Source organism: Myodes glareolus, chromosome 9, assembly GCF_982192425.1.
Source record: "Myodes glareolus chromosome 9, mMyoGla1.1, whole genome shotgun sequence".
NCBI lineage: Eukaryota > Metazoa > Chordata > Mammalia > Rodentia > Cricetidae > Myodes > Myodes glareolus.
In genome coordinates this window covers 34834722-34862441 of record NC_142034.1, presented here as the reverse complement: position 1 = coordinate 34862441, position 27720 = coordinate 34834722, and the positions used below count along the sequence as shown (strand labels likewise).

At 54.7% G+C, this 27720-nt stretch overlaps 1 protein-coding gene across 4 annotated transcripts; it reads left to right on the top strand.

Moving 5' to 3' along the window:
* The first annotated feature begins 212 nt into the window (after positions 1 to 212).
* Tspoap1 (TSPO associated protein 1) lies at positions 213 to 27362 on the top strand. Of its 4 annotated transcripts, none has more exons than XM_048446838.3 (32): positions 213 to 1423; positions 2126 to 2233; positions 2474 to 2602; positions 3155 to 3334; positions 3894 to 4079; positions 5313 to 5390; positions 5478 to 5561; positions 5821 to 5910; positions 6061 to 6183; positions 6403 to 6507; positions 8318 to 8368; positions 8675 to 8695; positions 9369 to 9573; positions 10094 to 10266; positions 11388 to 11503; positions 11787 to 11896; positions 15831 to 16661; positions 16822 to 16973; positions 17284 to 17649; positions 17734 to 17970; positions 18404 to 18586; positions 19106 to 19924; positions 20527 to 20626; positions 20724 to 20875; positions 21502 to 21670; positions 22154 to 22225; positions 22604 to 22633; positions 22802 to 22905; positions 22992 to 23063; positions 23285 to 23389; positions 24186 to 24247; positions 26205 to 26347. In XM_048446838.3, the coding sequence occupies exons 1-31, from the start codon at positions 1097 to 1099 to the stop codon at positions 24213 to 24215; spliced, it is 5508 nt and encodes a 1835-aa protein (XP_048302795.2). In that variant the 5' UTR covers positions 213 to 1096; the 3' UTR covers positions 24216 to 24247; positions 26205 to 26347. The 4 variants fall into 4 exon arrangements, with proteins under 4 accessions (XP_048302795.2, XP_048302794.2, XP_048302793.2 ...); XM_048446837.3 differs by having other exon boundaries at positions 22550 to 22633; XM_048446836.3 differs by lacking the exon at positions 24186 to 24247 and having other exon boundaries at positions 26205 to 27362.
* The last annotated feature ends 358 nt before the right edge of the window (positions 27363 to 27720 follow it).

The following is a 27720-nucleotide window of genomic DNA, read 5'->3' as shown; positions in this document are numbered from 1 at the left end:
GAGGCCACATGGGGATGTGGGGGGGGGGTGTCCTAAGCTGCCATCCAGCAAGGAACCTGCTCTTCCCCCTCTGTCCCGACCCTGCCAGCCTGCCAGCCGGTCCAACCCACCAGTCCAGCGCCATCGCCATGGAAACCAGCAGCTGACTTCCTATTGGTGGGCAGGAGGGGAGGAGGAGGGGGAAGGGAGGGTTGATGATTCTCCCCTGCTCCCCCTACCCCATTCTGAGGCTCAGCCCTCCTTCGTGCCCACCATCTCATTTGGGGAGCTCTGGGACCGTGAGGGACTCCTGCAGTCCCTCCTGCTGAGACTAGCTGGGGCAGAGACTATGAGGCAAGCAGCTCATCGACCCAGGCCTCCTTAGGACCGCCCAGCCACCCAGCAAGCAAGTGATCAGCGGCAGCGGAGAGAAAAACTGGAGATAAAGGACCACAGTGGATCACTGGGCATCACCCCCAGCAACTCCTGAGGACCCCATCCAGGCTGAGGGCTTATGATGGATGGCCAGACTCGCAGACACTGACAGACAGACACCACTACAGATACACAGGGCTTGACAACACTGGCACACTGAGATAGGACCGGCGACAGCATCGTACACCGCCACAGCCCTGCAATACAGACAGCCCCCACCCCACGCAGGAACAACTGGTAACTCTGAAATAGGCACAGACAGTGACACATAGCACCACCCTCCTCAGCACACACAAGTCGGGGTACCCATCCTCCAAACACATCACTGACCTGCAGGGGCAGACCTGGATACGCGCATACACATACCTTCAGCTAGGTTCTGCTGCTGGTGGCCTCTGCACCGCCCCCCCCCCCCAGGAGACACCCTCGCTTCTCCACATACTCTCACACACAGAACCATGAGCAAACATACCTGACATACCCCCAGCTCCAGCCCGGCAACCCTGATACCTTCTGAAGCCTCCGAGGGTGGGAAGAGCTCAGCCAACCTCTCTGTGATGGAGCCTCGGTGAAGCCAGATGCTTATAGGGAGAAGGGTCTAGCCTGGCATGACCCTTATCAGCCTCCCCACTTGGCTGGGTGATGTCCCCAGGTCCAGGTTTTGGGGTCCCTTGCGGAAACCATGGAGCAACTGACAACCCTTCCACAGCTTGGAGACCCTGGAGCCATGGAGCCGTGGACACTGCCTGCCTGGCAGTGCTGGACTCAGGGCCAGGGGTACGAACCTGGAGATGCAACTCCAAGCATTGCTGGTACAACGACAGTTCTGCAGGTTAGAGGACTGAGGTCTGAAGAGAATTCTGAACCTGAAGGAGCCCGTAGCCCTGGGCCTATTGGGAATACTGACCCTGAAGGAACAGAGACTGGGCTGCCCAAGCCAGGACAGCAAACAGAGAGTACTGGGTACAGCGGCCCCAGGCTAGAGGATGAGGAGGCACAGGCTTTTAAGGTAAGGGAAGCTGAGGAGGGCTGCAAGATTGGTCAACCATAATCTGTAGCCCTACAGCCCACATTTTTTTATCCGGGCCTGCCTCTGTCTGTGAGTCTGTCTGTGTGATTATCTGTCCTCCCTGCATTGGATGGGAATCTCAGCGACTTTATTCTGTCTCTCTGGTCCTGCCCCTCAGTGTGTGTGCATGTCTCTCTGACTCTGTTAGGTCTCCTCCTCCATGAACCTGTCTGTTTTTTGGGGGGGGGGTCTTGGGTATGTTGGGGTTGTGGAGGTGGGCTCAGTGCTGGGCTGAGTCAAGGAAGATGATGATGTGGATGGGTGTGAGCGATTTACTGAGGGATGGAGGAAGCAGGACTTTAGCGAAGAGCAGGGGGCTCCACGGACCCAAGGTGTCTAGAGGGATGGGGAAGGGGTTTGATCTGGCATTATCCGGGAGGATTTGGGCAGAATGGCAAGGATAGAGGAGCAGCAAGAAATGCCTCCAGAATGGTGCGTGGTGGTGTGGAGCCACCACTGAAGGCATGGAGGACTGGGCACCCCTTCTCTTTAGGTCCTGGGGGTACCCCTCTCTAAAGGCCTGGGGCAGAAGAGAGGGCCTTCTTAGCTTCTCGGTCTGTAGTGGGGAGATATTTCATATGGAGGACCCTGGCTAGCCTGAGGAGATTTCTGAGGCACTGTACCGGTCCTTCCCCATGCCAGGCCAAGTCGAACGTGGGCTTCGGGGTCAGGTCCAATCTGGAGCTGCTGAGGGCCCTAGGCGAACTGCAGCAACGCTGTACCATCCTCAAGGAGGAAAATCAGATGCTGGTGAGACCTGGAGAGTGGGGTCCCCTCATCAGCACCCTGATCACCCCATGAACATCTATCTCTTCAAGGAGGGAGGCACCCAAGGGTGACATTATCATGTGCCCCACACCCCCAAGACCCTTGCATAGCACTGTCAAGGATCTCACTGTGTGCCTAGGCTCCAGCCTAGGGCCTGGGGAGTAAAATTGGGTCTGTGGGGTGCTCCCTACACGGTCCAATTCTGGCTGACCCCCCTGTCAGAGAAAAAGCAGCTTCCCAGAGACGGAGGAGAAGGTACGGAGGCTAAAGCGGAAGAACGCAGAGCTGGCGGTCATTGCCAAGCGCCTGGAGGAGAGGGCCCAGAAGCTGCAGGAAACGAACATGAGGGTGGTGAGGACAGACTGCCGGGTGGAGGCCTGGGTGACTTGGGAAGAGAACCAAGGCTGGGTCACAGGGAGTGGGCTTGGGTGTCATAGACTTACTGCCCAGGAAAGCAGGAGTCCAGGGTCTGTGTAAGACAGGCAAATGCTGGCCTGGAGGTGGCTGGAGGTGGCTGGAGGTGGCTGGAGCTACCAGGGGGAAAGGGGCGGATGGGAGAGCCTCCTTAGCAGTCAGGGAGCAGAATTCTGGATTAACATGTGCTGGAGCTGTTTCCAGCCTCCTGCTGAGCTCATCTGGGGTGTGGAGCGGGAGTGGGGGCAGGGAGAAGTCCCATCATAGTGGCAGCCCTGAATTAGTAGTGTCCTTTGAGACTAAACTAAGATGTAGAGTTAACACGTTCGATCCTGCTTGGGGGACTGGCAGGATGAGGTTCACTGAGGATGCAGTTCCTCTGAGGCCCCAGACTGGGTTTCATCCTAATTCTTCCTCTGGGAGATGAGGAGTGGGAGGTGTGCCCCCCAGCCCTCAGATGCTCACGGCCTTTACCCCTCCTCTGGCTAGGTGAGTGCCCCTGTGCCCCGACCTGGATCCAGTTTGGAGCTGTGTCGTAAGGCCCTAGCCCGCCAGCGAGCCCGGGATCTCAGTGAGACAGCCAGTGCACTACTGGCCAAGGACAAACAGATCGCAGCTTTGCAGCGGGAGTGCAGGGAGCTGCAAGCCAGACTCACTCTGGTGGGCAAGGTGCGAAGGGGTCCTGGGCGTCTCTTCCTGCTTGATCCTACACAAGGACGTCGGCTTAGAGTGTGGGATGTGGACCAGATGTTAATGAGATGCAAATGAAACGGAGAGGTGGTGACTGCTAGGGAGTAGGTTCCCCTGGCAACGGCCCAGGTGGGAGAGGGGAGAAAGCGACTGAACCGAAGGGGTTAGAGCCTTGAGTCCCAGACCTGGCCATTTTTTTGTGTGTGTGTGTGTGTGTTCCAAGTTTGAAGTTGTGTGCCAGTGGATCTGACTGTAGGAATCTACACATAGTTCACACTTGTGTGAAGGAGTGTTCACACAGGTATTTAGCACAGCTCAGGCACACTGCGAGCGCCCAGTGAACGAGTTGCTGTGAATGTCTGCCTAGGAGCCAGGGGCATGTGGCTTCATACTCACGCTTATATGACCAACCATATATGCATGGGAAGATGCGCACTTTCCCGCGCAGCCGAACCTATCCGGTACGGTGGAGAGCTGGAGATGATCGGGGGCCAGGCAGGGGTTGGAACTGACTCGGCTCCTGGTCGCCCCACCCCAGGAAGGTCCCCAGTGGCTGCATGTGCGGGACTTCGACCGATTGCTCCGCGAGTCCCAACGGGAGGTGCTGCGTCTGCAGAGGCAGATCGCCCTGCGCAATCAGCGGGAGCCGCTTCGGCCAGCCCGGCCCCAGGGTCCCACTGCCCTCTCCAGAGTAGGGGCGCCGGCCCCCGGGGCCCCGGGAGAGGTGAGCGCCTGCGCAAGGGCAGGTGTGTGAGTGTGCTCAGATGCGGGGTCGGGGCAATCCCGGGATCCCCCCCCCCCGCAGGAGACTCAGAGGGGGACCCCCGTGGTGACATGCACGCTCTCCCAGGGTCTAGGGAACCTTCCCGACAAGGGAGCGGAGGACTTGTCCAAGACTCCCGCGCTCGTACCTGCGCCGCGCCCTACCCCTGGGGGTTTCGGGGTTCCTCCCTCCGCAGGCCTGCGCCCCACGGGGCCAGCCTGGCCGCCCCTGCCTTGTCGCTAGTGGTACGTCCCGGCCGCAAATCCCTGGTTGCCCTGGCAGCCGCCCGGGGCCCAACCCGCGCCGCCTCCTCCCGCAGCTGCGGTAGAGCGGGGACGCCCCCTTCAGCGTCCGCCCCGGGCCCAGGCCTGGCCGGGGTTACCCTGGGGGGCGGTGCATACGACTCAGTTCCAGGTACGGGAGACCTTCATTGAGCATGGGCTAAGGCAGCTTCTGTTTAGATGGCCTGGACACCCCCCCCCCCCCGCCAGGAATCTCGGGGCCTGGCTCCTAACCATCATCCTAGGTGGGCAGCATTTAGATTGGCCTCCTGGGAAGAAGCCTGGGAGGCAGGAGGGATCTGGTATTGACATAACCTCGCGGGATGGGGATGCAGGAAGGGGTGGTGGTGCTTGCTCAGATTCTGCCCCTCAGTCTGACTGATCCATGAGGGAGATGCCATCAAGCTCTGGCCTCCAAAGTTTGCAGGGATTAATGGGAAGCTGATGGGGATGGGGGTGGGAGGCGGCGGGGGAGGAGGAGAGCTGGCTTGGTTTACTCTACTCTAGGCCAAGCTCAGAAAGGATGATCCAGAACCCTAGCTCTAGGAATACCACATATATCTCTGGGGATCCAAGCAGACTCCTGATTCTCTGCTAGTCGCTGAAGGACGCCTAGGACAGTTATTGAGTGCAGAGCAGGGCAGCTGCTGGAAGCTAAAAACAGAAAGTGTTGGCCTGGATAAAGGACCCATCTCCCAGGGCACGCGTGGGTCCTGGGATCTCAAAGCACTATGGCTCACAGATACAGGGGCGGAACCTTTATCCCTCCATGCCAGCTGGAGATCTTGGGAGGGGTGGGCAGACAACGCCCCTCACCCATTGGCCCAGATGTCATTGCTGACCTGGTCATGAGGACAGGCCGCTCAGGGGCTCTGTTCTCTGGTACTATCTCCCCGCCCCTGGGGATTTGTAGGCCATACTCCAGGATGATGTGGACAGCCCACAGGTGGTCCTAGGGGAACCAGAGAAGCAGCAAAGGGTGCAGCAGCTGGTAAGTCCTAGGCTGAGGGCTGGAGGCAGCCGACTATGGGCACTTCTCCCTTTCCCCATGAGAAGCCCTTGGTTCTGACCCCTGTAGGAGTCTGAGCTCTGCAAGAAGCGAAAGAAATGCGAGAGCCTGGAGCAGGAAGCCCGGAAAAAGCAGAGGCGATGTGAGGAACTGGTAAGCTCTCACGGTCGCCCAGGAACCAGCTCCCTTCTTTCTCCCAGGCCAGCCAGAGGGTGGGCTCCCTCAGCCCCGTTGCTTGCATCCTCTGATCTCCATGAGCAGCAGTTTTCTCTTGTTCTTAAACTTCCCTTTCCTGGCCACTGCAGGCTTCCATGGGAGGCCTTGCCTGGGAGGGCACGGTCCTTCATGTCAGTGGGCCAGAAAAGTGAATTCTGGCCCCTTCCTCAGAGCCTGTCTGACCTCACTCCCACAGGAACTACAACTGAGAGCAGCCCAGAATGAGAATGCTCGCCTGGTGGAAGAGAACTCTCGGCTCAGTGGGAGAGCCACAGAGAAGGAGCAGGTTTAGTTTCTGCCACGTCCCTGGAGAAAGTTGGGCTTCCAGGGAGGCCTGAAGGCCTCCTCTTGGGGTGTAGACTGAAGGGAACAGTCCCCCTTTGCAAGTAGCAGCTGGACCAAAGCTCATACCTCCCTGTCAATGCCCCCTCTCCAGGTGGAGTGGGAGAATGCGGAGCTGAAGGGACAGCTCCTGGGAGTGAAGCAGGAGCGGGACTCAGCCCTTCGCAAAAGCCAGGGCCTGCAGAGCAAGCTGGAGAGCCTGGAGCAGGTGCTGAAGGTGAGCGGCTCCCGCAGGCGCAGGCGCTGTGATGAGACAGTGGGTGGGAGAAGTCGAGGATCAGGAAGTTCTCCTGCTGCTGCCTGCCCTTTGTCGCTTCCAGTCTCGATTTTCTTTTTCCCTGAAGCAAGCGGTAGTCAAGGACCCCCGCCCGGTCTTAGGTCTTCCGTGAAATGGTGGAGTGGGAAGCTCTGGTCTTGACCCAGTCTTGTGTTTCAGCACATGCGGGAGGTGGCCCAGCGGCGGCAACAGCTGGAGGTGGAGCATGAGCAGGCTCGGCTCAGCCTGCAGGAGAAGCAGGAGGAGGTCCGGAGGCTGCAACAGGTGGGAGCAGGGACAAGGGACCCCAGCTTTGCCACCCGCTCGTCCAACCGTTAAGCAGGGAGAGACAGCAGGGAACAAAATAGGGGTTCCCGGCCAGTCAAGTGACTGACCACAAGATTCTGAATTTGAGGCCAGTGTGGGTGATGTGGTGTGACCCCGTTTTAGACAATAGAAGGTAGAAAAATAAGATCGATTCTATGAGGAGAGTGGCGTGATACAACTCATAACTTCGCAAGACCAGGCTGGTGGGATGGGTCCTGGGAGTGACACCCAGTGGATGATCAGATGTCAGGGCTGTGGCAGGAGTCTAGGAGGGCGCACATAACTGTGGAGGTAAACAAGCCAGTGGATTGGAAACACAGTTCGGGGGTAAAACTGCAAGACCCCTTCTATGTCACTTCTTATCTGTCTGAAGCCTGGAGTGAATGGGGCTTTCCATCCCATCCCTGGCCCCAGCATGAGGAGGAGGAAGGCAGACGAGTCTGTTCTGTTGCTGTTAGGGGAAGAAAGAGTTCATTTCAGTTTATACTTCCAGGTATAGTCCACCATCAAGGGGAGCCCAGGCAGGAAGCCGAAACTATGCAGGGGGCACGCCTCACCAGCTCTCTCTCTCTGGCTTCCTCAATTGCTCTGTGTAAATCAGGATAGCCTCAGATTTACAAAGATCCTCCTGACACTGTCTCTAGATGCTGGGATTAAAGGTGTGCAGCACCAAACCTGGCTCTCGGCTAGCTTGCTTGGACAGCCCAGGGTCACCTGCCAGGGTTGGTGTTGCCCACAGCAGGCTAGGTTCTCCTGCATCAATTAACAATTAAGACAATGCCCCACGGGCATGCCCACATACCGATCTGATCAAGGCAATCCTTCAGTCCCTCTTTCCAGGTGACTCTGGGTTGTGTCAAGTTGACAGAAACTAACCAGGACAGAGCAACAACTCAGGGAGACAGGGCACTTTGAGTTTCAAGTTCTGTTTTTGGCAAGTTTGAGGGGTATGATAAAACATTCAAATGGACACATCCCGGACAACTGGGCATGAGTCTGGAACTGTGTATTGGCTGACCCTGGAGGTATTTGGGGCCATCAGTGCTCAGGAGACTGCGGAGAAGCCTGTGTCCAGGGATGTTGGAGGAGGGCCTGCTTGTTGGTTCCCAGCCACCCGGCTAGCTTAGACCCGAAATAATCACACAGAAACTATATTAATTAAACACTGCTTATCCCATTAGCTCTAGCTTCTTATTGGCTAACTCTTACATATTAATTTAACTCATCTTCATGCGGTAGTGGCTTACCGGCAAAGTTTTGGCATGTCTGACTCTGGCCACAGCTCCATGGCATCTCTCTGACTCCGCCTCCCTGACTCCACCTCCTTTCTCCCAGCATGCAGTCCAGCTTTCCCTGCCTACCTAAGTTTTGCCTTGCTATAGGTCGAAAGCAGTTTCTTTATTTGTTAATGATAATCACAGCACACAGAGAGGACTCCCACATCACAGGGACACCTTGACATTCTAAGGACAGAAGACAGGGGACAGAGAAAAGGCTCAGGAAGAGCCACAGTAGGTAGGAGAGGCGCGATCCACCAGAAGGGTGGATGTCCCCGGAGAGAAGCCACACCTGGCTCCACCTCTGGTGCCGTCCTCCTTCCTGTTTAAGGCATTGCTCAGGGGGTCTGCAAGAAACCCTTTGGCCTCTGGCTCCCCAGACCCTTTCCTTCCAGCCCCTCCTCCTCTTCCCCCCTCACACATCTTTATTCTTCATCCTGGTTCTGTTGTACAGCCCTCCCTCCCAGCATTTTACCTCTCCCCGTTTGTAGGCACAGGCAGAAGCCAAGCGCGAACATGAAGGAGCTGTGCAGTTGCTGGAGGTAGGGGCCTTGGCGTGTACAGGAGCTGGAGAGAGCAGAAGGAGGGGCCTTAAGTGAGGCCGGATGGAATCCCCGATTGTTGGCCTGTTTCTTAGACTGGGGTGCCAAGGGGGGCAGCTCCTGAGTCAGGTGGCAGTAGTCCCCAGTGCCACCCATCTCAGAGAAATGTCCTTGCTATGCTTTCTTCAGCTCAGCACCCTGACAGGGTCGTACCCATCCGTCATAGTTCCCCTCATGCCCCCTCCCCTGGGTTATTGATGTCCAACCTAAATGTTCTAACCTCCCTGTGTCTTCCTTCCCCACCAGTCTACGCTGGATTCCATGCAGGTATGGTGAGCTTACACCTCCCCACTCCTGGGTGTCCCCTCTCCAGCTCTTCATATTTCTTCCCTCAGGGACCAACTCTGGTGTCCCACAGAGGGGCCATCCCTGATGGCAGACCTGAGACTCCACCGATATCCAGAGAGCTGACAGGACACCTGGGCTGTCCCCTCATCCTAAACCTGCAACTGAACTTGGCAGCCACAGGGCCTCCCCTCCTGTTGTCTTAGACCCTGAGGATGTTTGTCACCCATTGACTCACGTTCCTTATGACATTGTCAGTGGGAGAGCCCTTGGTCTAGCAGCTTGCCTGGTAGTTGAGAAAAGGGTGTGAGAATTGGCTCATTCTCTCCAAAGACAGCCTCGCTTCCCATGGAACCTTTCGCCCACCTCTCTGAGGACAGGGCCACGGCCTGTGGGAGAATAACGAGCGGCAAAGCTAGCTAAGGAGATTCCTGAGTTGTTAATGGTGGGCCGAGGAAATCCCTTTGGCCTATAAAGTACTCTGAGGCAAGAGCAACACTGGTCTGGGTCTGAGGTTGGCGCCCTAGGCTGGTACTCAGGCTGGATGGGGGGGGGCACATATGTGTAAATTAAAGTCTGATATGGAGCTGTGTGGAGCTGGCTGGTTCTCCACAGCTCTGCTAGGCCTCATAAAGCACAACGGGTCTCGTTTCAGGCCCGGGTTCGAGAGCTTGAGGGGCAGTGTCGCAGCCAAACTGAGCGCTTCAGCCTTCTGGCACAGGAGCTCCAGGCCTTCCGTCTGCACCCAGGCCCCCTGGATCTGCTTACTTCTGCCCTGGGCTGTAGTGCCCTTGGGGACCATCCACCACCTCACTGCTGCTGCTCTACCCCTCAGCCCTGCCAGGGGTCCGGCCCCAAAGGTAAGGTGTACCCTAATGACATTGGCCTAGAATTCTCAGGTCTGGGGCTTTTGTATAGTGCAAGGAGTTCAAGATTAGAGGCTAGCCAGGCATCTGACATCACACAGCAAGTTAAAGACCTCCTTAAAGTCAGGAGCTCAGGCAGCTGTTCTGCCTCTAATTGGGCGTCTGGCCCTCGCTGTCGGTATCAGGGTCTTAGGAAGAGTCGAGAACTAAAAACCAGTCAGATCTGGTGGGTCTAGCTCAATTCTCTTACCAGCCAGCTGGAGTTAGCATGTTGCTTAACCTCTTTAAATGGTAGTTTCCTAAGCCACGGAGGCAGGAAGAACTCAATGCATTTCATTAAACGCCCAGAGGATTCTGATAGATCTGAATCTCAGCGAGTTTCTCCCCAAATATTTTCCTTATTGTTAGGAAATCTGGATATAAAGGTCACACGCCCATAGCCGAGAAGCTCCACCTCTCTCCCCTAGTCCCTCCTCAGACCACAGATCCCAAACCCTTGGCATCTTCTCTTTAGATCTTGACCTCCCGCCGGGCTCCCCAGGACGCTGTACCCCGAAATCTTCCGAGCCAGCTCTTGCTACCCTTGCTGGGGTCCCTCGAAGGACGGCTAAGAAGGTGGAGTCTCTTTCCAACTCTTCCCGCTCAGAGTCGGTCCACAACAGCCCCAAGTCGTGTCCCACGCCAGAGGTTTGTGCTGGGCCAGGGACTTTGGGCTTAGGGAAGGGGCAGAGGTGGAAGGAGTTTGGTGGCTACCGATCCCAAACTGGGACGTAGAAGGTCTGTGGGTTCCTCTTGTGGGCAGGAACGCAGGCGGAGCCTGCTCTCCAGGGCCTGCCTACCAGCCGCACCTCTCTGGGGTCCAGGGAGGCCCTAGAGTCTTGAGCTGGATGGAGGAGACAGTTTGGCGCCTGATCCACATAATAAGCGCGGCCGCAGTGGAAGCAGTGGCTTATGGGAGAAAGAGCACAGGCTCCTAGGTTCAGATCCCAGCCTTATCTTAGGAAAGCCACTCACAGTGGGGGTCTCTAGGCTTGGTTTCCTTATCTGTATGCTGGGGGTAGTAGCAACCTTATAAGATTGTTGTGAGTTTACATCTCGGCGAGGGGCACCCAGGAGATGCCAACCTGTGGCAGCTGTGGTCATTACTGACTTCACCCACAGCTCCTCTGATCACACCTGGTCTCTCTTTCCACCTATGAACCACCCAAGTGGAGGTGGCAGGCCAGGAGCAAGGCTGCTTTCTCACTAGGCTTTCAGAAAGTGATACAACCCAGCCCTGGGCCTCTGCTGCCCCCTGGTGGGGTAGACCGATGGTGCTGGCTTTGGGCTAGCCTCAGCGGACCTGAAGCAGGAGATACAGTCAGGGCTAGAACCGGGGTGGGGGTGAGGGTGAGGGTGGGGATAGGGTATGTGTGTGGGGGTGTCTCCAGGTCCTCTTCCTTCTTGTTTCCAGCTCTTTATAGTTAAGATGCTTCTCTGAGTTTCGACCTTAGTGAGCCAAACTATCACGGATTCCTGCTCCCTCTCTGGCCTGGCCACCAGTCGGGTTGGGGGATATTGTTTTAGTTCCTGGGTTGGAGCCAACATTCAGGAAAGGGTCCAAGTTGTCCTCACACCCCCAGACTGGGAGAGCTGTGTGTGTCACAGATCTTCTGTCTCAAGTCTGGTTTAGAAAATATCAGGCCTTGTTGTCACTGGCCTTGCCGCATGTGTTTCCTGTTCCCTTCTCAAGGCCACTCTGCCTGCAGTGTCTTTGGGCCTTGGACCATAGACTCTGGAGAGGGACAAACTCTTTCTTCTTGCCCCAGGTGGACACAGCCAGTGAGGTGGAGGAGCTGGAGGTAGACAGCATCTCCCTGCTGCCAGCGGCTTCGGAGGGCAACTCGGGAGGAGCCAGGATCCAGGTCTTTCTAGCACGCTATAGGTGGGTCCCTCTTGCTCACTCTGCCACCCTCAGCGTTGGGATGCACAGGGGCCAGGTGTGGGCAAAGATGGATACCTCTGGACATAGTGGAGGGTGGTACAAGGGTTCTGGCTGAACACTGTGCTTATGGCACAGTTGCGCCAAGGAGAATACCGTGAGTGCCCTACTTGACTACAGTAGTAACGGCGTCTCCAGAAGGGCTTGATGTGTGACCGCGAGAAGCTGAATATGGAGACAAGATGTCAGCCAACGTGTTGTTCCTCCTCTGCTACTCTCCCAACAGCTACAACCCCCTTGAGGGTCCCAATGAGAATCCAGAGGCTGAGCTTCCCCTGACAGCTGGCGAATATATCTACATCTATGGCGACATGGATGAGGATGGTTTCTTTGAAGGTAGGACAGAGTAGGGGTTACCCTGTCCAGTCTCCCACCTTTACTGTTCCCGGAGACTGCTGTCCGTCCAGTCCTGTTCCTCAGCACACTCCATCCACCCCAGCTTTCCAGACTCAGCGGAGGGTTGCTCTGAGATTTGGGACAGCCAACAGGGAAAGAGAAAGTGACTGGTCTGGAGAAGGCCATATGGTAGAAAGAGTGTCACAGGATGTCACAGGATACTTTGGCTAGATTCATTTTTGTGCTAATAGGCAGAGAATAGCACTATTTAACATTGGTAACAATTTCAGTTTAGCATCAGTGTGCAATGGGTGCTGGATTCTAGTCAGATATGAGGAGGAGGAGAAGAAAGAGGAGAAGGAGGAGGAGGAGAAGGAGGAAGAGGAGGAGGAGGGGGGGTGTTCCATGTTCCCATCCCACAGAGTTCAAGTAGGTGGGTACTAGGACCAGGGCTTCAGGGAGGTTGTCTAGGTCCTGAAGGGAGCCACAGGGCTCAGAGTGCAGCAGTCCAATGTGTCACTGACGCTAGACCAGCTGGTTGAACCTGCAGAGTGCTCCTGGCTGGTGCTCCAAGCCGCATCCTTCAACAGTGGGGCGGTGTGCTGGAGAATGTGTGTGGCAAAAACCACAGATGTGTGTAGAAGTTTAGGAAATGAGTCAGATCTGAGTGAACACCAAGAGCTCCAGAGCCTGCCTAGCTCCTTTTCCTGGGGCCCCATGAGCAACCTTTGGGATTCCAAACGGCTAAACTCCCCTAAGGGTAGATGCTGAAGGACTTCCAGCAGAATTGACTTCCAGGAGAATTGTACTTAATTTGTGTCTTCATTTATTGATTTGTTTTGATATTTGTTGTTACTGGGGTTTGCACGTAGGACCTGGTGCATGCAGGTACTGCAACACTGAACATTAAACCCAGCCCTCTTTCTGCTTCTTGTCACAGGGTCTCGCTAGGGTTTCCAGACTGACCTTGAACTTGTTTTTTTGTTTATTTGGTTTTTGTTGTTTGGTTTGGATTTTTGAGACAGGGTTTCTCTGTGTAACAGTCCTAGCTGTCCTGGAACTCACTCTGTAGACCAGGCTGGCCTCGAACTCACAAAGACTTGGCTGCCTTTGCCTCCCAAGTGCTGAGCTTAAAGACATGCCACTACTGCCTGACTTTGAACTTGGTTTGTATCAAGGCTGGCCTTGAACTCTTAATCCTCCTGACTCAGCCTCCTAAGTAGCTGAGATTTCAGGCCTGTGCCACCAGACCTGGCTATCATGTGTTTTAATGAGAACAAATGCTAGAAATTATATATCTATCTCTAGAGATATAATTATTGGTTGTGAGTCACCATGTGGGTGTTGGGAACCAAACCTGGGTCCTTTGCAAGAGAAGCCCGCAGAATGTAGCATGTGCTCTAACCATTGAGCCATCATCTAAGTCCACACTGTCAAGGTTTTTTTTAAAGGGGACAGCAAAAGCACAAACAAATCTTATACCTTAGTTTACTAGACTTTAAACTACATAGTCTCCAGGAGGTTGAGATAAGGTGTTTGTTTGTTTTGAGGCAGAAGCTCATGTGTAGCCCAGGCCAGCCTAGAATTCACTATGTGGACTAGGCTGGCCTCCGACTCACTTTTTGTGGCCACATCACTCCAATCTCTGCACCTACGGTCACATTGCCTCCTGGCCTTGTCACTCCTGTGTTGTGTTTTATAAGGATATTTGTCATCAGACTAGGGCCTACCCAGATAATCTCCGATCAAGGTATCTACTTAGTTAGATCTACACAGGAACTTTTTCCAGTTTAGGTAATGTTCTCGGGTTCCAGGGATTGGAGAACATGGCCATATTTGGGGGGGGGGGCGTCATTCAATCTACCATGGTCCTTATGGTATTATTTAACTTAATGGGAGTCCCTGCTGTTTCTTCAAGTTGTTTTTCTCCTAATGTGAGCAGAAAAGGGAAGAGGGGAGGTCATAAAGTGCTGCTGGGGCACCCCCTGGCACCCCAAAGACCCCACAGCCGCCATGGTCTGCTCCTCAAGAGCTGCTTCTCCCTCATATGCCATGTGTGTACCCACTTGCTTGGCCCTCCAAGTCTTCTTCTCAGTCACTTCTTCTTTGATGAGGTGTTTTCCCCCTTCTTTTGTGGCTATCTGCTTTTTGAAAAAGAGAAGTTGGGGGTCTCCATAGTTTCTACTCCTCAGGCCTGTGTCAAATCTACTTTGGTTGAACCTTCCCTCTTCCCTCCTTCCTTCCGATATGGGATCTCCTGTAGCCCGAGCTGCCCTCCAATTCATTCCGTAGCTCAGTGTGACCTTGGGCACCTGATCCTCCTACCTCCACTTCTCACATGCTGTATTGCAGATGTATACCCAGATCTTAACATATATATGTTGATTTATTCTTCGACAGTTTTATGCATGTATATGATACATTTTGGGCATACTCTTTCCTGCTTCTACGCCCACCAATCCCCCTTTCCTTCTACCAAGTCTCCATCTCACTTTCGTCTCTTTTTCCTTTCCCATTGTGATCCACTTTGTTAAAGAGAGCCAGACGTGTGAGCATGGGTATGGAGCTACCCACCAGTGTATATGAGCGACTCACCAGTGGCTACATCACTGGAGATAGGGGCATCCCTTTGCTCCGCCGGGTGGAGGTGGGGTTCTATGATCCAAGAAATTTCATATTTATTTGTGTGTGTGTGTGCGCGCGCACGTGCTCCTGTGTGCCTGCAGAGGCCAGAAGATGACATCAGAGTCTCTGAAGCTGACATGGGTTCTAGGAACTGAACTTGAGTCCTCTGCTCGAGCAAGAAAGTGTTCTTAGCTGATGAGCCACCCTCATTCTTGAGATACATTCTCACTGTGTAATCCAGCCTAGCTTCAACTTCCCATCTTCCTGCCTCTGATCTGCTGAGAGTTGGTATTATAGGCATATACCACCACTCCCAGATTTTTAATAGGAAAGTTCCTCAATATGTAGACTGCATCAAGAGGTGATAGGGTTGTGGCTCGTTTGGTAGAGTACTGCCTACCAAGGGCAAAGTCCTGGGTTCAATCCCCAGCATGGTGTGAAACCATGGGTGGTGTACATTTGTTAACATAGTATTTTGTGAGGTGGGTCAGAAGGTCAAGGTCATCCTGGGCTACACTGTGAGTTCAAGGCCAACCTGGGCCACACGAAACCACAACAGAGCAAAGCAAAACAGAACTCGCGAGGCCAGTGTGATGAATGTCCGCATGCCTAGAATCCACCTAGATTTTACAATTGTCTGCACCTTGACATGTTTACTTGATCCATAGGTAGATGAAAAAATTATTTTGAAATGGACTGTGGACATTATGACATTTCTCCTAGAAGTTCTTCAGTCCGTTGCTTTAGAACGTGGGTGTTCTCGTAGGTCCTTGGGGCACCAGCCTCACCTGGGAGCTGGTTAGAAATACAGAAACTCGGGGCTGGAGAGATGGCTCAGCGGTTAAGAGCATTGCCTGCTCTTCCAAAGGTCCTGAGTTCAATTCCCAGCAACCACATGGTGGCTCACAACCATCTGTAATGAGGTCTGGTGCCCCCTTCTGGCCTTCAGGCATACACACAGACAGATTATTGTATACATAATAAATAAATAAATAAATAAATATTTTTTTTAAAAAAAAGAAATACAGAAAATATATCCAAGACTGGGCTTATGAAGAGTCTGCATTTAAAAAAAAAATCTGTGGGTGATTCATATGCACGTTAAGATTTAAGAGGCACTGTCCGGTATGACAAAAGCAGATAGTAGTTCTCTAATTAAAACCTGGACTGCCCTGGGTCTAAAATCACCACCAGGTAAAGGTTGACAGGTACTTAGGAAGCAGCCGTTGAGAAAATGTGTTACCGGATCAGCTTTTCTTTGCTTCTTTGTCTTCCCTTCCCCTGCCTTTTCCTGCCTTCCCTCTGCCAGGGGAGCTCATGGATGGCCGAAGGGGCCTGGTCCCCTCCAATTTTGTAGAGCGTGTGTCTGATGACGACCTCCTGACCTCCCTCCCTCGGGAGCTGGCTGATCTGTCGCACAGCTCGGGCCCTGAACTCAGTTTCCTGAGTGGAGGTGGGGGTGGCTGCAGTAGTGGGGGCCAGAGCAGCGGGGGACGTAGCCAGCCCAGACCAGAGGAGGAGGCTGCAGGAGACGAGCTCAGTCTGAGCCCCCCACCAGAGGGACTGGGCGAGCCTCTGGCTGTGCCTTACCCCCGCCGTCTCGTGGTCCTCAAGCAGTTAGCCCACAGTCTGGTCCTGGCCTGGGAGTTGCCTCCTGAGAGAATAGATCTGCGTGGCTTCCACGTCTTTGTCAACGGGGAACTTCGTCAGGCCTTGGGGCCCGGGGTGCCCCCCAAGGCTGTGCTTGAAAATTTGGACCTGCGAACTGGGCCACACCATGTGTCTGTCCAGGCCCTAACCAGCAGGGGCAACTCAGATCCTCTGCGCTGTTGTCTGGCTGTGGGTGCCGGGGCTGGGGTGGTACCCAGCCAGCTACGGGTCCATCGACTGACAGCGACATCTGCTGAGATCACCTGGGTACCGGGGAACAGCAACTTGGCCCATGCCATCTACCTCAATGGAGAAGAGTGTACACCTGCTCGCCCCAGTACCTACTGGGCAACCTTTTGTCACCTGCGGCCTGGCACGCTCTATCAAGCCCGAGTAGAGGCTCAGATCCCATCTCAGGGGCCTTGGGAGCCAGGCTGGGAGAGACCAGAGCAGCGAGCTACCACTTTGCAGTTCACCACACTTCCAGCAGGTAGGTAGGTGTGGACAGTGGTGTCCCCCAAACCCAGGAGAGTGAGGCCTGAGTGCTCACGGCAGGGGAGACTGGCTTTGTTTGCATTCTTAGGGATGTGGCTACCATCCTGGTCAGGGAGAATCCTACACTGATTTTTCTTGTGCCCCATATCTCCCAGGTCTACCTGATGCCCCGTTGGATGTGCAGGTTGAACCAGGGCCCTCTCCTGGAATCTTGATGATCAGCTGGCTCCCTGTCACCATTGATGCTGCTGGTACCTCCAATGGTGTCCGGGTCACAGGCTACACCATCTATGCTGATGGGCAGAAGGTAAAGCTTGGGGGCTCCAGCTACCTAAAGCCAAGGGGCAGCATGTGGGTCCTTCCAGAGGCCTGTCTTCCTGGCCTGGCAGAGATATACAGCCCCTGGCCTTTGGGCACTGTGTGGTAAAGTGATTGAGAGCATAGGTCTTGGCAGCCCATGGAGGATAGAACTGCTTCTACTCTAAAACCATGTGATCAGTAGAACTAAGAAGAGGGCTTGGGAGAAGCTGCCAAGATGCCAGCAGCCAGCTGTCCTGACCTCCCACTCGGCTCTCTTAGCCCTTTTTCCCTGGTTTCTTTCTTCCCTGTTCCTATAGATTATGGAGGTGGCTTCCCCCACAGCAGGCAGTGTGCTTGTGGAGGTGTCCCAGCTGCAGCTGCTGCAAGCCTGCCATGAGGTGACTGTGCGCACTATGTCACCCCATGGCGAGTCCACTGACTCCATCCCAGCCCCTGTTGCCCCAGCCTTGGCTCCTGCCTGCCAGCCAGCCAGGATGTCCTGCCTCTCACCACGACCAAGCCCAGAAGCCAGAACAGCCCTTGCTTCAGTCTCCCCAGGGCTTGGGGATCCCAGCTTTCCCCTCCGGCATCCTGCCCCTCATGGAACTCAAGATTCCCCGGCAAGCCTTCCCATGGAGACATGCAAAGGATCCCAGGAGGAACCTCCAGTCTCTTGCGGTCAGGTACTTTATCTGTTTGGTGGAAGGCAGGCTCAAGTTGAGGGAAGGGCTGGAATTTGGGCTCATTCTCAATGTCATCCATCCCAGGAAGAGTCTGGGGCAACTGTGCCGGGCACCTCAGAGGAGAAGAGGGCTAGCGAGCCAGCCCTGGGCCAGGAAGGCCCTGGCCCTATGGCTCCCTCCCTGGCTAAGCAGCAAGTAGAGTGGACTTCAGGAGAGACTGGTCCCATGCCTTCCTCCACCCAAGGAGAGCCGACCCAGAAGGCGTCGAGTACTGAGGCCTGCCATGGAGATCTGGGCTCAGGGCTGAAACCCAGAACCGAGGTAGGGATGGGAGACGCGCTGTGTAGAATCAAGATGTCTCTCTGCACTTGATCAGCTCCCTTTCCTTGTTTCTGCTCTGATCTGGTTCCAATGCCTTTGTGTTGTGTCTGCTTCTCTGTCACATTTTTTTTTTTCTGTCACCCATTTGACTCTCTCCCTCACCTTTCACCGCTACCATTGTGCTTTCTGGCCATGGCGTTCTCCTCCTCTGTGAAGGGATCTTTTCTGATTCCGGTTGGGGTTGACCCTGCCAAGAGCTCTTCTTGCTTTTCTGTCTTCCCTCTCCTGTTTTAATTTGACATGCAGACAGGGCTCAATCAGCAGTCCGGCCTGGCCTGAACTCACTCTGTAGCTTAGGCGGGCCATCACCCTCCTCCCTTACCCTCCAGAGTACCGTGATACCAGCCAAAAGTACCTGTCTTGCCTTTGCTAGAAAGAAGATATGTCAGAACTTGGAGTTCGCCTGGTGAATTCCCTTGTAGATCATGGCCGTAACTCAGACTTATCAGACATCCAGGAGGAAGAGGAGGAAGAAGAGGAACAGGAACTGAGTTCCAGGCCTTGTTCCCCCCAGAAGCAGGTTGCTGGCAACAGCATCAGGGAGAATGGAGCCAAGGTAACGAGGTGGGGAGGAGCTGGTGGGCCCAAGACCTGAGGCTCCAAAGGCCTCTACTGCCATGGCAGCTGCTCCAGCAAGTCTAGGTGTGTGGCCTGGGTCCTATCGTAAGGAGTGGATGTGAAGAAGCTCGGGGCTTCTGCCCTGCTGGGCAGAGGTGGTGGGGCACTTTCCATACTTTCCCCTGCAGTCTCCCAGATGTAGCACCCCAGTCCTGGGAAGCCTTCTCAGAGCCTTGTGCTAGGAGGCTCAGGAGAGGGGATGGAGATTTCTCTCTGTCCCAGCTTGCTCCATGCTCCTGCCCGACAGGGACCGATGTCATCCTCAGTTCAGCCCGGACATGTGCGTGACTTTGGTCCAGCCACTGTCCCTCTGATTCTTTCCTCTTGGCAGGAAGCTGAGGGAGGAGGGCTGGGTGTGTGACCCCAATCCCATGTCCTCATTTGAGGGCAAAGGCCCCGGACCTCTTATTTTCCTCGTGGACTTCTCTCCTTGCTGCTCTCTTCTCCCCACTCCCAGCCCCAGCCCGACCCCCTTTGTGAGACTGACAGCGACGAGGAGATCTTGGAGCAGATCTTGGAGCTGCCTCTCCAGCAGCTCCGCAGCAAGAAGCTGTTCAGCATCCCCGAGGAGGAAGAAGAAGAGGAGAAGGAGGAAGGGCAGGAGAAACCAGACCCTAGCCAGCCTGAACTTGCTTTGCTAGGGCTGGACTGTGACAGCAATCAGCCCCAGGGACCTGGCCTGTGTCCCTTGTCTTCTGAGCCCTCTGGGACCAGGGAGTACCTGGAGGATGTGCTGGGAGTAGCTGGTGGAAACAGCCGGAGGAGAGGAGGTGGCTCCCCTGAGAAGCCCCCAAACCGCAAGCGACCTCAGGATCCCCGAGAACATTGCAGCCGACTTCTTGGCAATGGCGGGCCCCAGACCACTGCACGGCCAGGGCCCCCACGGGAGAGGGGCAGCCTCCCTGTGATTGAGGGCATCAGGGTTGGACAGGAGGCAGGTGGGAGAGGGCGGCCGGGTCTTTCCCGGAGGTGTCCCCGTGGCCCTGCTCCAGAATCCAGCTTGGTCAGCTGCCTCTCTCCAAAGTGTTTGGAGATCAGCATTGAGTATGATTCTGAGGATGAGCAGGAGGTGGGCAGCGGGAGTATCAGCATCACCAGCTCCTGCTACCCCACAGATGGGGAGCCCTGGGGCACAGCAGCCATAGGAAGGTCAAGGGGACCTCTGAAGGTCAATTCAGGGTCCAACCCCTACGTGCGCCTCCCAGCCTGGGAGAAAGGGGAACCAGAGCGGAGAGGCCGCTGTACGACTGGCAGAACCAAGGAGCCACCCTCCCGGGTCTGTGCCCATTTCCTGCTTTGGGCGGCCCCCTCTGCCTGCTGCTGCCTGGTGGCTCTGCTTGCTGCCCACCAGCCACTCCCATTCCACGCTGCCACCTCCATCAGCAGAGGTGGGGCCAGGCCTCTGGGCTCCCTCACCTGTCTCCCCCTACCACCACCACCTACATTCCACTGCTCTCTGCTTCTGCTGAACGGAACTGGGATGCACAATATTCTGTTATTATTGGCCGCCACATGCAACCTTGGGCAGGGTGGCCCTTTCCTCTGAGTAGCTAGTTATATCTTCAGGACACCTGACTGTGATGCCATATCCAGAGGCACCAGCCCCGATGCTGATGGGAGACTGTCCTCTCACATTCTCCTTGGCCACCTCAGGCCCCCTCTACTGCACTCATCTATTGGGGACCCGGGGCCTCCCGCCTGCCCTCCCACTGTGGGGGTGTCTGGTGCTCAGTGAGGCCGGGCCAGGTCCCTGGAGAGGAATGCTGTGCTCCTATTCTGCTGTGCTGCTTACGCTGATGCCGGGGCCAGAGCCGGGGGACGTGGGCCAGCACCCGGATGGTGTTGTCACTTCTGCCATCTGTTGCCCTGTCTTTGCAGGCAACAGAAACTGGGGAGTCCAGAGGGCAGGACAACTCTGGACGGAGAGGACCCCAGAGGAGAGGAGCCCGGGTGCCTAGGCCTGGAACCACTGAGTTGGGTGAGCATCTGATAGTGGCTGGGCCAGATCCAGGGGAGCGTTCCCCCACTTTGGGTGGAGCTCACTGAGTCCTTGCTCTGTCTCCAACCCTCCACAGCACCTCCAAGGAGCCCTCCAGAAGCACCAGCTCATCAGAACTTACCTGTGAGGGTCTTTGTGGCTCTATTTGACTATGATCCTGTTTCAATGTCACCCAACCCTGACGCTGGAGAAGAGGAACTACCCTTCAGGGAGGGCCAGATCCTCAAGGTGACCAACTCACCCTCTGGGCCCAGAGCTCCAGTCTCTCTTGTCAGCATCTTGTCTTGTCCTATCTCCTCTTGCGTTGAGCTGGGGGAGGGTCAGAGAACATAACTTCCAGAGCTGGACGGTGGGATTCGGACCCTGCCTCTTCCACTCCTCCCCGTGTAGCTCTGAGTAGATTGTAGAACCTCCCTGGGCCTCAGTTTCTTCTCTTGTAGAATGGTCCTTGTCACCTCACTGAGTTGCTTATAGAGTGACTGACTCAAGGCACACACTTCTTCCTGCCACACGGTCAGCACCGAAGCGATATTAACTACTTGTTAATATTACACTTTCATTATTCCTCTGAGTATCGATGGGAGGCTTTTTGCTTTCCTCTGGGACTGAGAGATCCAGTCTGGGGTGCTTTGAGGGAAAGACCATATAGACAGCAGATTGGGGTAGCAGGGGTAGAGAAGAGGCGGTTTTTTCAAATTCTTCTTAGTTCTGAGTTTTTCCTGTTTCCCCTTTCCTCTGCCCCAGTCTTCAGAAGAGAGAATTCTGCAGGTCCTAGTGGGGTGCTACCAGGACCCAGGGCTGGGGTGCAAGGAGTGGGCAGAACTGGTATTGAGACCAGCGGCCTTTACTTCCAGGTGTTTGGAGACAAAGACTCGGATGGTTTCTACCGGGGTGAAAGTGGGGGCCGCACAGGTTACATCCCCTGCAACATGGTGGCTGAGGTGGCTGTGGACAGTCCAGCAGGGAGGCAGCAGCTGCTCCAGCGGGGTTTCTTGCCCCCAGATGTTCTCCCTGAGGGCTGGGGTATGACCTGCTGTTGTTCCTCACCCGTCACCATTCTCCCTTGGCTTTAATCCAGTCCCATCCTAAGAGGTTCCTGTGTCGGGGGGTGGCCCAAGGTGCCTCGTTTGTCCTGAGTTTGGTAGAGCCACTCAAGCCTGGCATGCCTGCCCCTGCCCCTCACCTTTCTACAGCTGGTCTGTTGAAGAGGTCGCAAAGATGTAACTTAGGTCCTGAGGGTCAGTATGGCTCTCATTGCAAATAAGAGGTGCGGGCCCTTAAATGAGCTCACTATGAAATGCCAACAAAATTAAAATAAAAAAAGAAGAAAGAAACAAGTTCATGGCTTAGAGCACTTGCCTAGGTTGCAAGGTCCTGCATTTGGTTCCCAGCCCTATAAAAGAAAACAACAAAGACACGGGAACCCTGGGAAAAGCCTCTAGACTGGTTTATTCCCCGACTCTTGCCTCAGTTTCTCTCTTAGATCTATCTGTCTTCCTCAATCAGGGAATGGTCCCTCTGTATACTCCTCAGCCCATATGACTGGGCCTCCCCCCAAGCCTCGCCGGTCTAAGAAAGGTAAGAACCCAACATCCTGTGGTACCTGTGACCACTTGTGTGGCTTGGTGGTGGGGTGGCAGCGTGTGACTTTCTGAAGAGATGCCTGTAGGATTTTGAGCAGATAAAGGGATTATAGCAGAACCCCCCACAACATCTGCCGCTTCTAGTGGGGTCTTGTTCTGTCTGTAAGTTCTGTGCACACTGAAGCATGTTGCTTACTGGCTCTGGGTCTCAGTTCAGTGCTGAACCAAAGGTCTGTGCTGATATTCTTTCTGAGTATCTCTCCTCCTGTGCCCTTCATGGGAGGGTGAGCATCCTGTCTGTCCCCTGCCCCCACCCCAGCCTGGAACAAAGAGGGAAAGGCAGGCAGGACTCAGAGACACATTCTCTCCACAGTGGAGCTGGAACGTCTACAGCCTTGTCCAGGTGAGGAGTCATTTCTGGGCAAGGGTGTCTGGGGAGAGAGATGGGATGGAGAGACCTCACTGATCTGGAACGATGACACTGGAGTGGTGGGGCTGGTGGCCATGGGGCTTCAGTGTGGAGGACAGTCTAGGGAGGGGTTCAGATACAACTTCTTCCTCCTCTCTGCAGGTCCTCCTAAGCTAGTCCATTCTGCTGTCCTGAAAACCTCCCGACCTATGGTGGCTGCATTCGACTACAACCCCAAGGAGAACTCCCCCAACATGGATGTGGAGGTGACGGCCTTCATACGATGCCCGGTGATGGGGAACAGGTGGCAAGTCCTTCCCAGTCTGACATATGTTTCTTGATCTTTCCACAGGCGGAGCTTCCCTTCAGGGCAGGAGATGTCATTACTGTGTTTGGGAATATGGACGATGATGGCTTCTACTATGTAAGACCCTTGTTGGGAAAGGAAGGTGTATTATACTCTGTTATACTCTGGTTCACCAGCTGGGTAGGCGTAAGAGCAAGAGGGCCTGAGAGAAGGCTGGAGGAATGAACTGGGCTCCTTGTGGTGATGCTGGCCTCAGGCTGTTCCCGGGGTCTCAGGGTCAAGGGAACAGGGCTGGGGCCTTCTCCTAAATCTCAATCTCATCAACCTCTCCTCCTCAGGGGGAACTGAATGGACAAAGGGGCCTGGTTCCATCCAACTTCCTGGAGGGCCCCGGGCCAGAGGCAGGTGGCCTGGAGTCTGGGACATCCCAAGCTGAGAGTCAGGTCAGTGAGGAGCTGGGCTACCAACTCAGCATTTCATCTCTGTCTTGCTGGGGTTCTGGATTCTACAGGGGAAGATTCTCAGAGGCTGAGTCCATGATACAGAGGAGCAGTGTGGGTGCCTTAGAAGTGTAGGGGAGCACAGCGTATGCCCCAGCAGAGTAGGGGAGCACTGCGTGTGCCCCAGCAGAGTAGGGGAGCACTGCGTGTGCCCCAGCAGAGTAGGGGAGCACTGTGTGTGCCCCAGCAGAGTAGGGGAGCACTGTGTGTGCCCCACCAGAGTAGGGGAGCACTGTGTGTGCCCCAGCAGAGTAGGGTTCTACTAGCCTCCCCCACTTTACCTAGTGTCTGCCCCTGTCTACAGATCAGTGATGGCAGGGACCCTGATCCCCAGGTCATGTGACCTAACTAATGATGCCCAGGGGCCAACGCTAGTGAGGAACCCCATGAAAAAGGACCCCTGCCACTAGCCAATCATTAGGGTGCTCCCAACTCCCACCCTACTAAGTCCTACTGCCTCCAAGGTGCCTTTTGAAACCAGTTGGCCTGCAAGGCTTGTCTTTCTGGGGTCTCTTTACATGCCTCTCCTTGGGATGTGGGGGGATACATTTAAGTATCCAGATTCAGAGAGCAGGAAAGGCACCAAGAAACCAGGCTCCAACAAGGAACCCCATACAGTAGCCTCAAATGCAAAGACTGTGTCAAGCAGGGTCAGCAGGTACCTGGGCCATTTGGTGACTGGCGGAGAACATGCAGGTCTGTTGGTAACCCATCTCCTCTCTTTGTTCCCTGTTCTCAGAGAACGAGGAGGAGAAGAGTCCAGTGCTAGATGGAGATAGATATTTGTAGAGAGAGCGACATGTAAGTGGGGGACTGTCTCACGTGTCTCATGTCACCGTCATCCCCCACCTTACCACCATTAGACGTTGTCTCAAATGGAGTTCCTTCAAGGAATGGGGGAGGGAGATCTTCCTGAACCTGATGTGGGTGTGGGATCTCCACTCCCCCTGCCTTGCCTTTACCCTGGGCAGTGCCAGCTGTCATTGGAGGACATGTCATCTTAGTATATGACATTGTACCTTAGCTGATTCCTCATATTCTGTAGCATGCATCTTACAGAACATGATGTGACATTCATGTTATGACTCAGTGGTATTATGATACTACATGACTGTGGTATTATAATATTGCGATTCTTAGGGGTGACAGGGAGGTGACACAGTAATGTCACCGGTAATAATAGTCTTCCCACCCTGGTCCTCTGTGGTTCGAACCATTAGAATATCAGACACATGCTTTTATTCCTGTGGTGTAAGTTTCTCTGCTTGGAGGATAAAGGGATAGCTTAAATAGTTGAACGCTATAGACATCCTCAAGTTATTCTCCTTTGGGGCTCAGTGAACCCCTCCTGTTGTTCCCCCAGCCACCTTTTCCTCCTGGGAAAGGCTTGGCTGTAAATGTATGGACTCCTAGGCCTGGGCAGAGACTCAGCTTGTGGCTGTCCTTCGTTTCCTCTGCCACCTCACTCAGGGTCACAGTGGCGGCAGCAGCGATAGGTTTGCCTGTGCACCCAGTCCCTCGCTTCTGGTCTGGGTTCTGTGCTTGGTTTCGGCTGGGAGCTTGCCAGGCTCTTGGCAGTAGCGGGAGCTGGAGGGAGAGAAGAAAGGAAATACAGTTTGGCAAGAGTTAACAAGGCTGTACCCAGCCAGTTCCAGGTGAGGTTCAGTTGGGAGCAGCTTCCTGGTGATTACCCTGTTTGCCAGATTCTCTGCCTTTAGGTCACCAAAGAGCTCTCTGCCTGGTGGGCTTGAGACAGGAGGAGTGGTTCAGATCTGTGAAGGGAGCAGGGAGGAGGGTTGATCAGAAGGTGCTCAGGGAGGGACTGCCTGAGAGCCCCCTCAGGGGCAATTCAGGGTAGAGTCTCAATCGCCCCATGCAGTGGGCCATGGCTCTCTGAAGACCTCTGAGGCATTGTGTCCACTGCCTTGATTGAGGTGTTCCTTTTTTTTTAGTCTGTGAAGTTCCTTTTTTTGGTCTGTGAAGTGCTACCTGAAGTATCTCTGTCCTTGCTCTTCCTTCCTGGGCAGAGAGATGATACGTGGGAGACAGAGGTCATCTTGGCACAGATAGTGAGGCCCCAGGAAAGGGAGGGGCACACCTAGGGTCAGCGACAAAGCAGAGCTCAGACTCTGTCCCATGAGACTTTCTTCCTAAGCAGGGCTCATCATCATCTCCCTTCACCGCCATGCCGTGTGTGTGTGTGTGTGTGTGTGCACGTGTCTGTGTGTGTCTGTATGTGTGTGCATGTGTCTGTGTTTGTCTCTCTGTGTGTACATGTGTGTATCTCTGTGTGTGTGTGTCTCTGTGTGTGTGTGCATGTGTCTGTGTGTGTCTCTCTGTGTGTATCTGTGTGTCTGTGTGTGTGCACGTGTCTGTGTGTGTCTCTCTGTGTGTGCATGTGTGTATCTCTGTATGTGTGTGTCTGTGTGTGTGTGCACGTGTCTGTGTGTGTCTCTCTGTGTGTCTCTGTGTGTCTCTATGTGTGTGCACGTGTCTGTGTGTGTCTCTCTGTGTGTACTTGTGTGTATCTCTGTGTGTGTGTCTCTCTGTGTGTGTGCACGTGTCTGTGTGTGTGTCCGTGTGTGTGTGTGTACGTGTCTGTGTGTGTCTCTCTGTGGGTGTATATGTTTGTATCTCTCTGTGTGTGTCTGTGTGTCGGCACACGGGAACGGCGACAAGGTCTGTGACAGAAGAATGAAGGAATAAAGGCATTGGTGGACAGGAGCCGGGTGGCCTTACCCTCTTTCTTACGTTCCAGGACTCTGGAAGCACCATCCAAGAGTCACCAGTGCCCCCTGGCTGGCACTATAGCCTCAGCTCTGGAAGTTCCTTCAGGACCAAACTGGGAGAGCCCCAGAGTATAGCCGAGAAGAAGCAAGGTCTCTTCTCCAAAGGAAAGGAACTCCTCAAAAGACTGGGCTCCAGAAAAGAGTGACTGTCATCGGTCCCGCAGGTGGAAGTGGCCCCTGGGAGCTCCAGATGGACTGGGTGCCTGAACAATGAAGCCCAACCAATCCAGAGCTCCTGTTCTCTGAGCAAACACTGACACTCAGAGGGATCCAGGGCACCTGGTGTGGGCGGGGCTCCACGCATCCTTAGTGCAGGGGTCCTCTAGACAGATTGTGCCAGGCAGGAGGGAACTGAGCAGCAGAGCAAGTAACTAAGCACCGTCAGATCAGGGCTGGACCCACGCCTCTGGATTCCCAGTCTGCCCTCCTAACCTCTCCCTGGCTTCCTGTCAGGCTCCGCTAGTCCTTTCCTGACCTTCCCTGCTTCCAGGGTGGCCCCTGGGTGGAGACACCGGCCACTCTAATAGTGGCTCTGGCTGTCTCCCCTGCGGGAACGTTTGCACTGGAGTGTCCCCTGGGGCAGGGGGCAGAGCCGTGTATATATGTACATATTCAGTGCCTCAGTCCAGCTCCTCCATCTGCTTCACCACACAGGTCAGGGGAGGAGAAAGGCCATGCCAAAGCGGGCCTGACCCCGCCCCACAGTGCTCCACCCCTCCCCGCCCAGGCCACCTGGCCTTGTGTCATCCCATCCCCCCAACCCAGGGGACCAGGGGGCAGAAAGCAGGAGCTGGGTTTGCCTTATTTTGCTCATTGGATTCAACTTCTCTTTCGCATCATTTTCTTCCAGCCCCTGTTGGGGTCCAGGGGCTGAGGGAAAGGACAGATTTATGCAGCTATTTTCATACATCCTTTGTTCAGAGTGGGGAGAGGAGCCTCCACCCCGCCTCTGACCATCCCATCTGTCACCCCTTGTCTGGGCGAGTCTCTTTGCATGTTTCCTTTGCTGTGGTGGGAGATGTTTGACTGAACCCCCACCCCTACCCTGGTCTCCAGGGGTGTGGGATGGTGGGGCATTTGTTTAAAATGACATTTTATTATAATAAAGTCTATTTTCACAAAATTGATGCTGGCCTCTGCCTGGGTAGAAGACTCCGTAGAGGGATGGGTCATGCTGATGGCTTTGGATTCGTGACACTCCAATACCCAGAAGTTTTCCTTGAAGGGTGATTGAGGCTAAAACTAATCCTTCCAGAGACAGGGTAGGCTGGGAAGTGGGGGACAGACCCCTCCTGAGAAGAGAGTAGAGGAAACAGAAGAGAGACGGCATCCATTGCAAGAGAGCGGGCTGGCCACACACTGCATCCCCCACCTCTCCCACACCAGACCCATAGACATAACAGACATAAGGAAAACAGCTGAGGGGCAGGTACTTCACGAAGTCCTATCTGAAGGCAAGAAATGGGCATCGTAGGCTGGAAACAC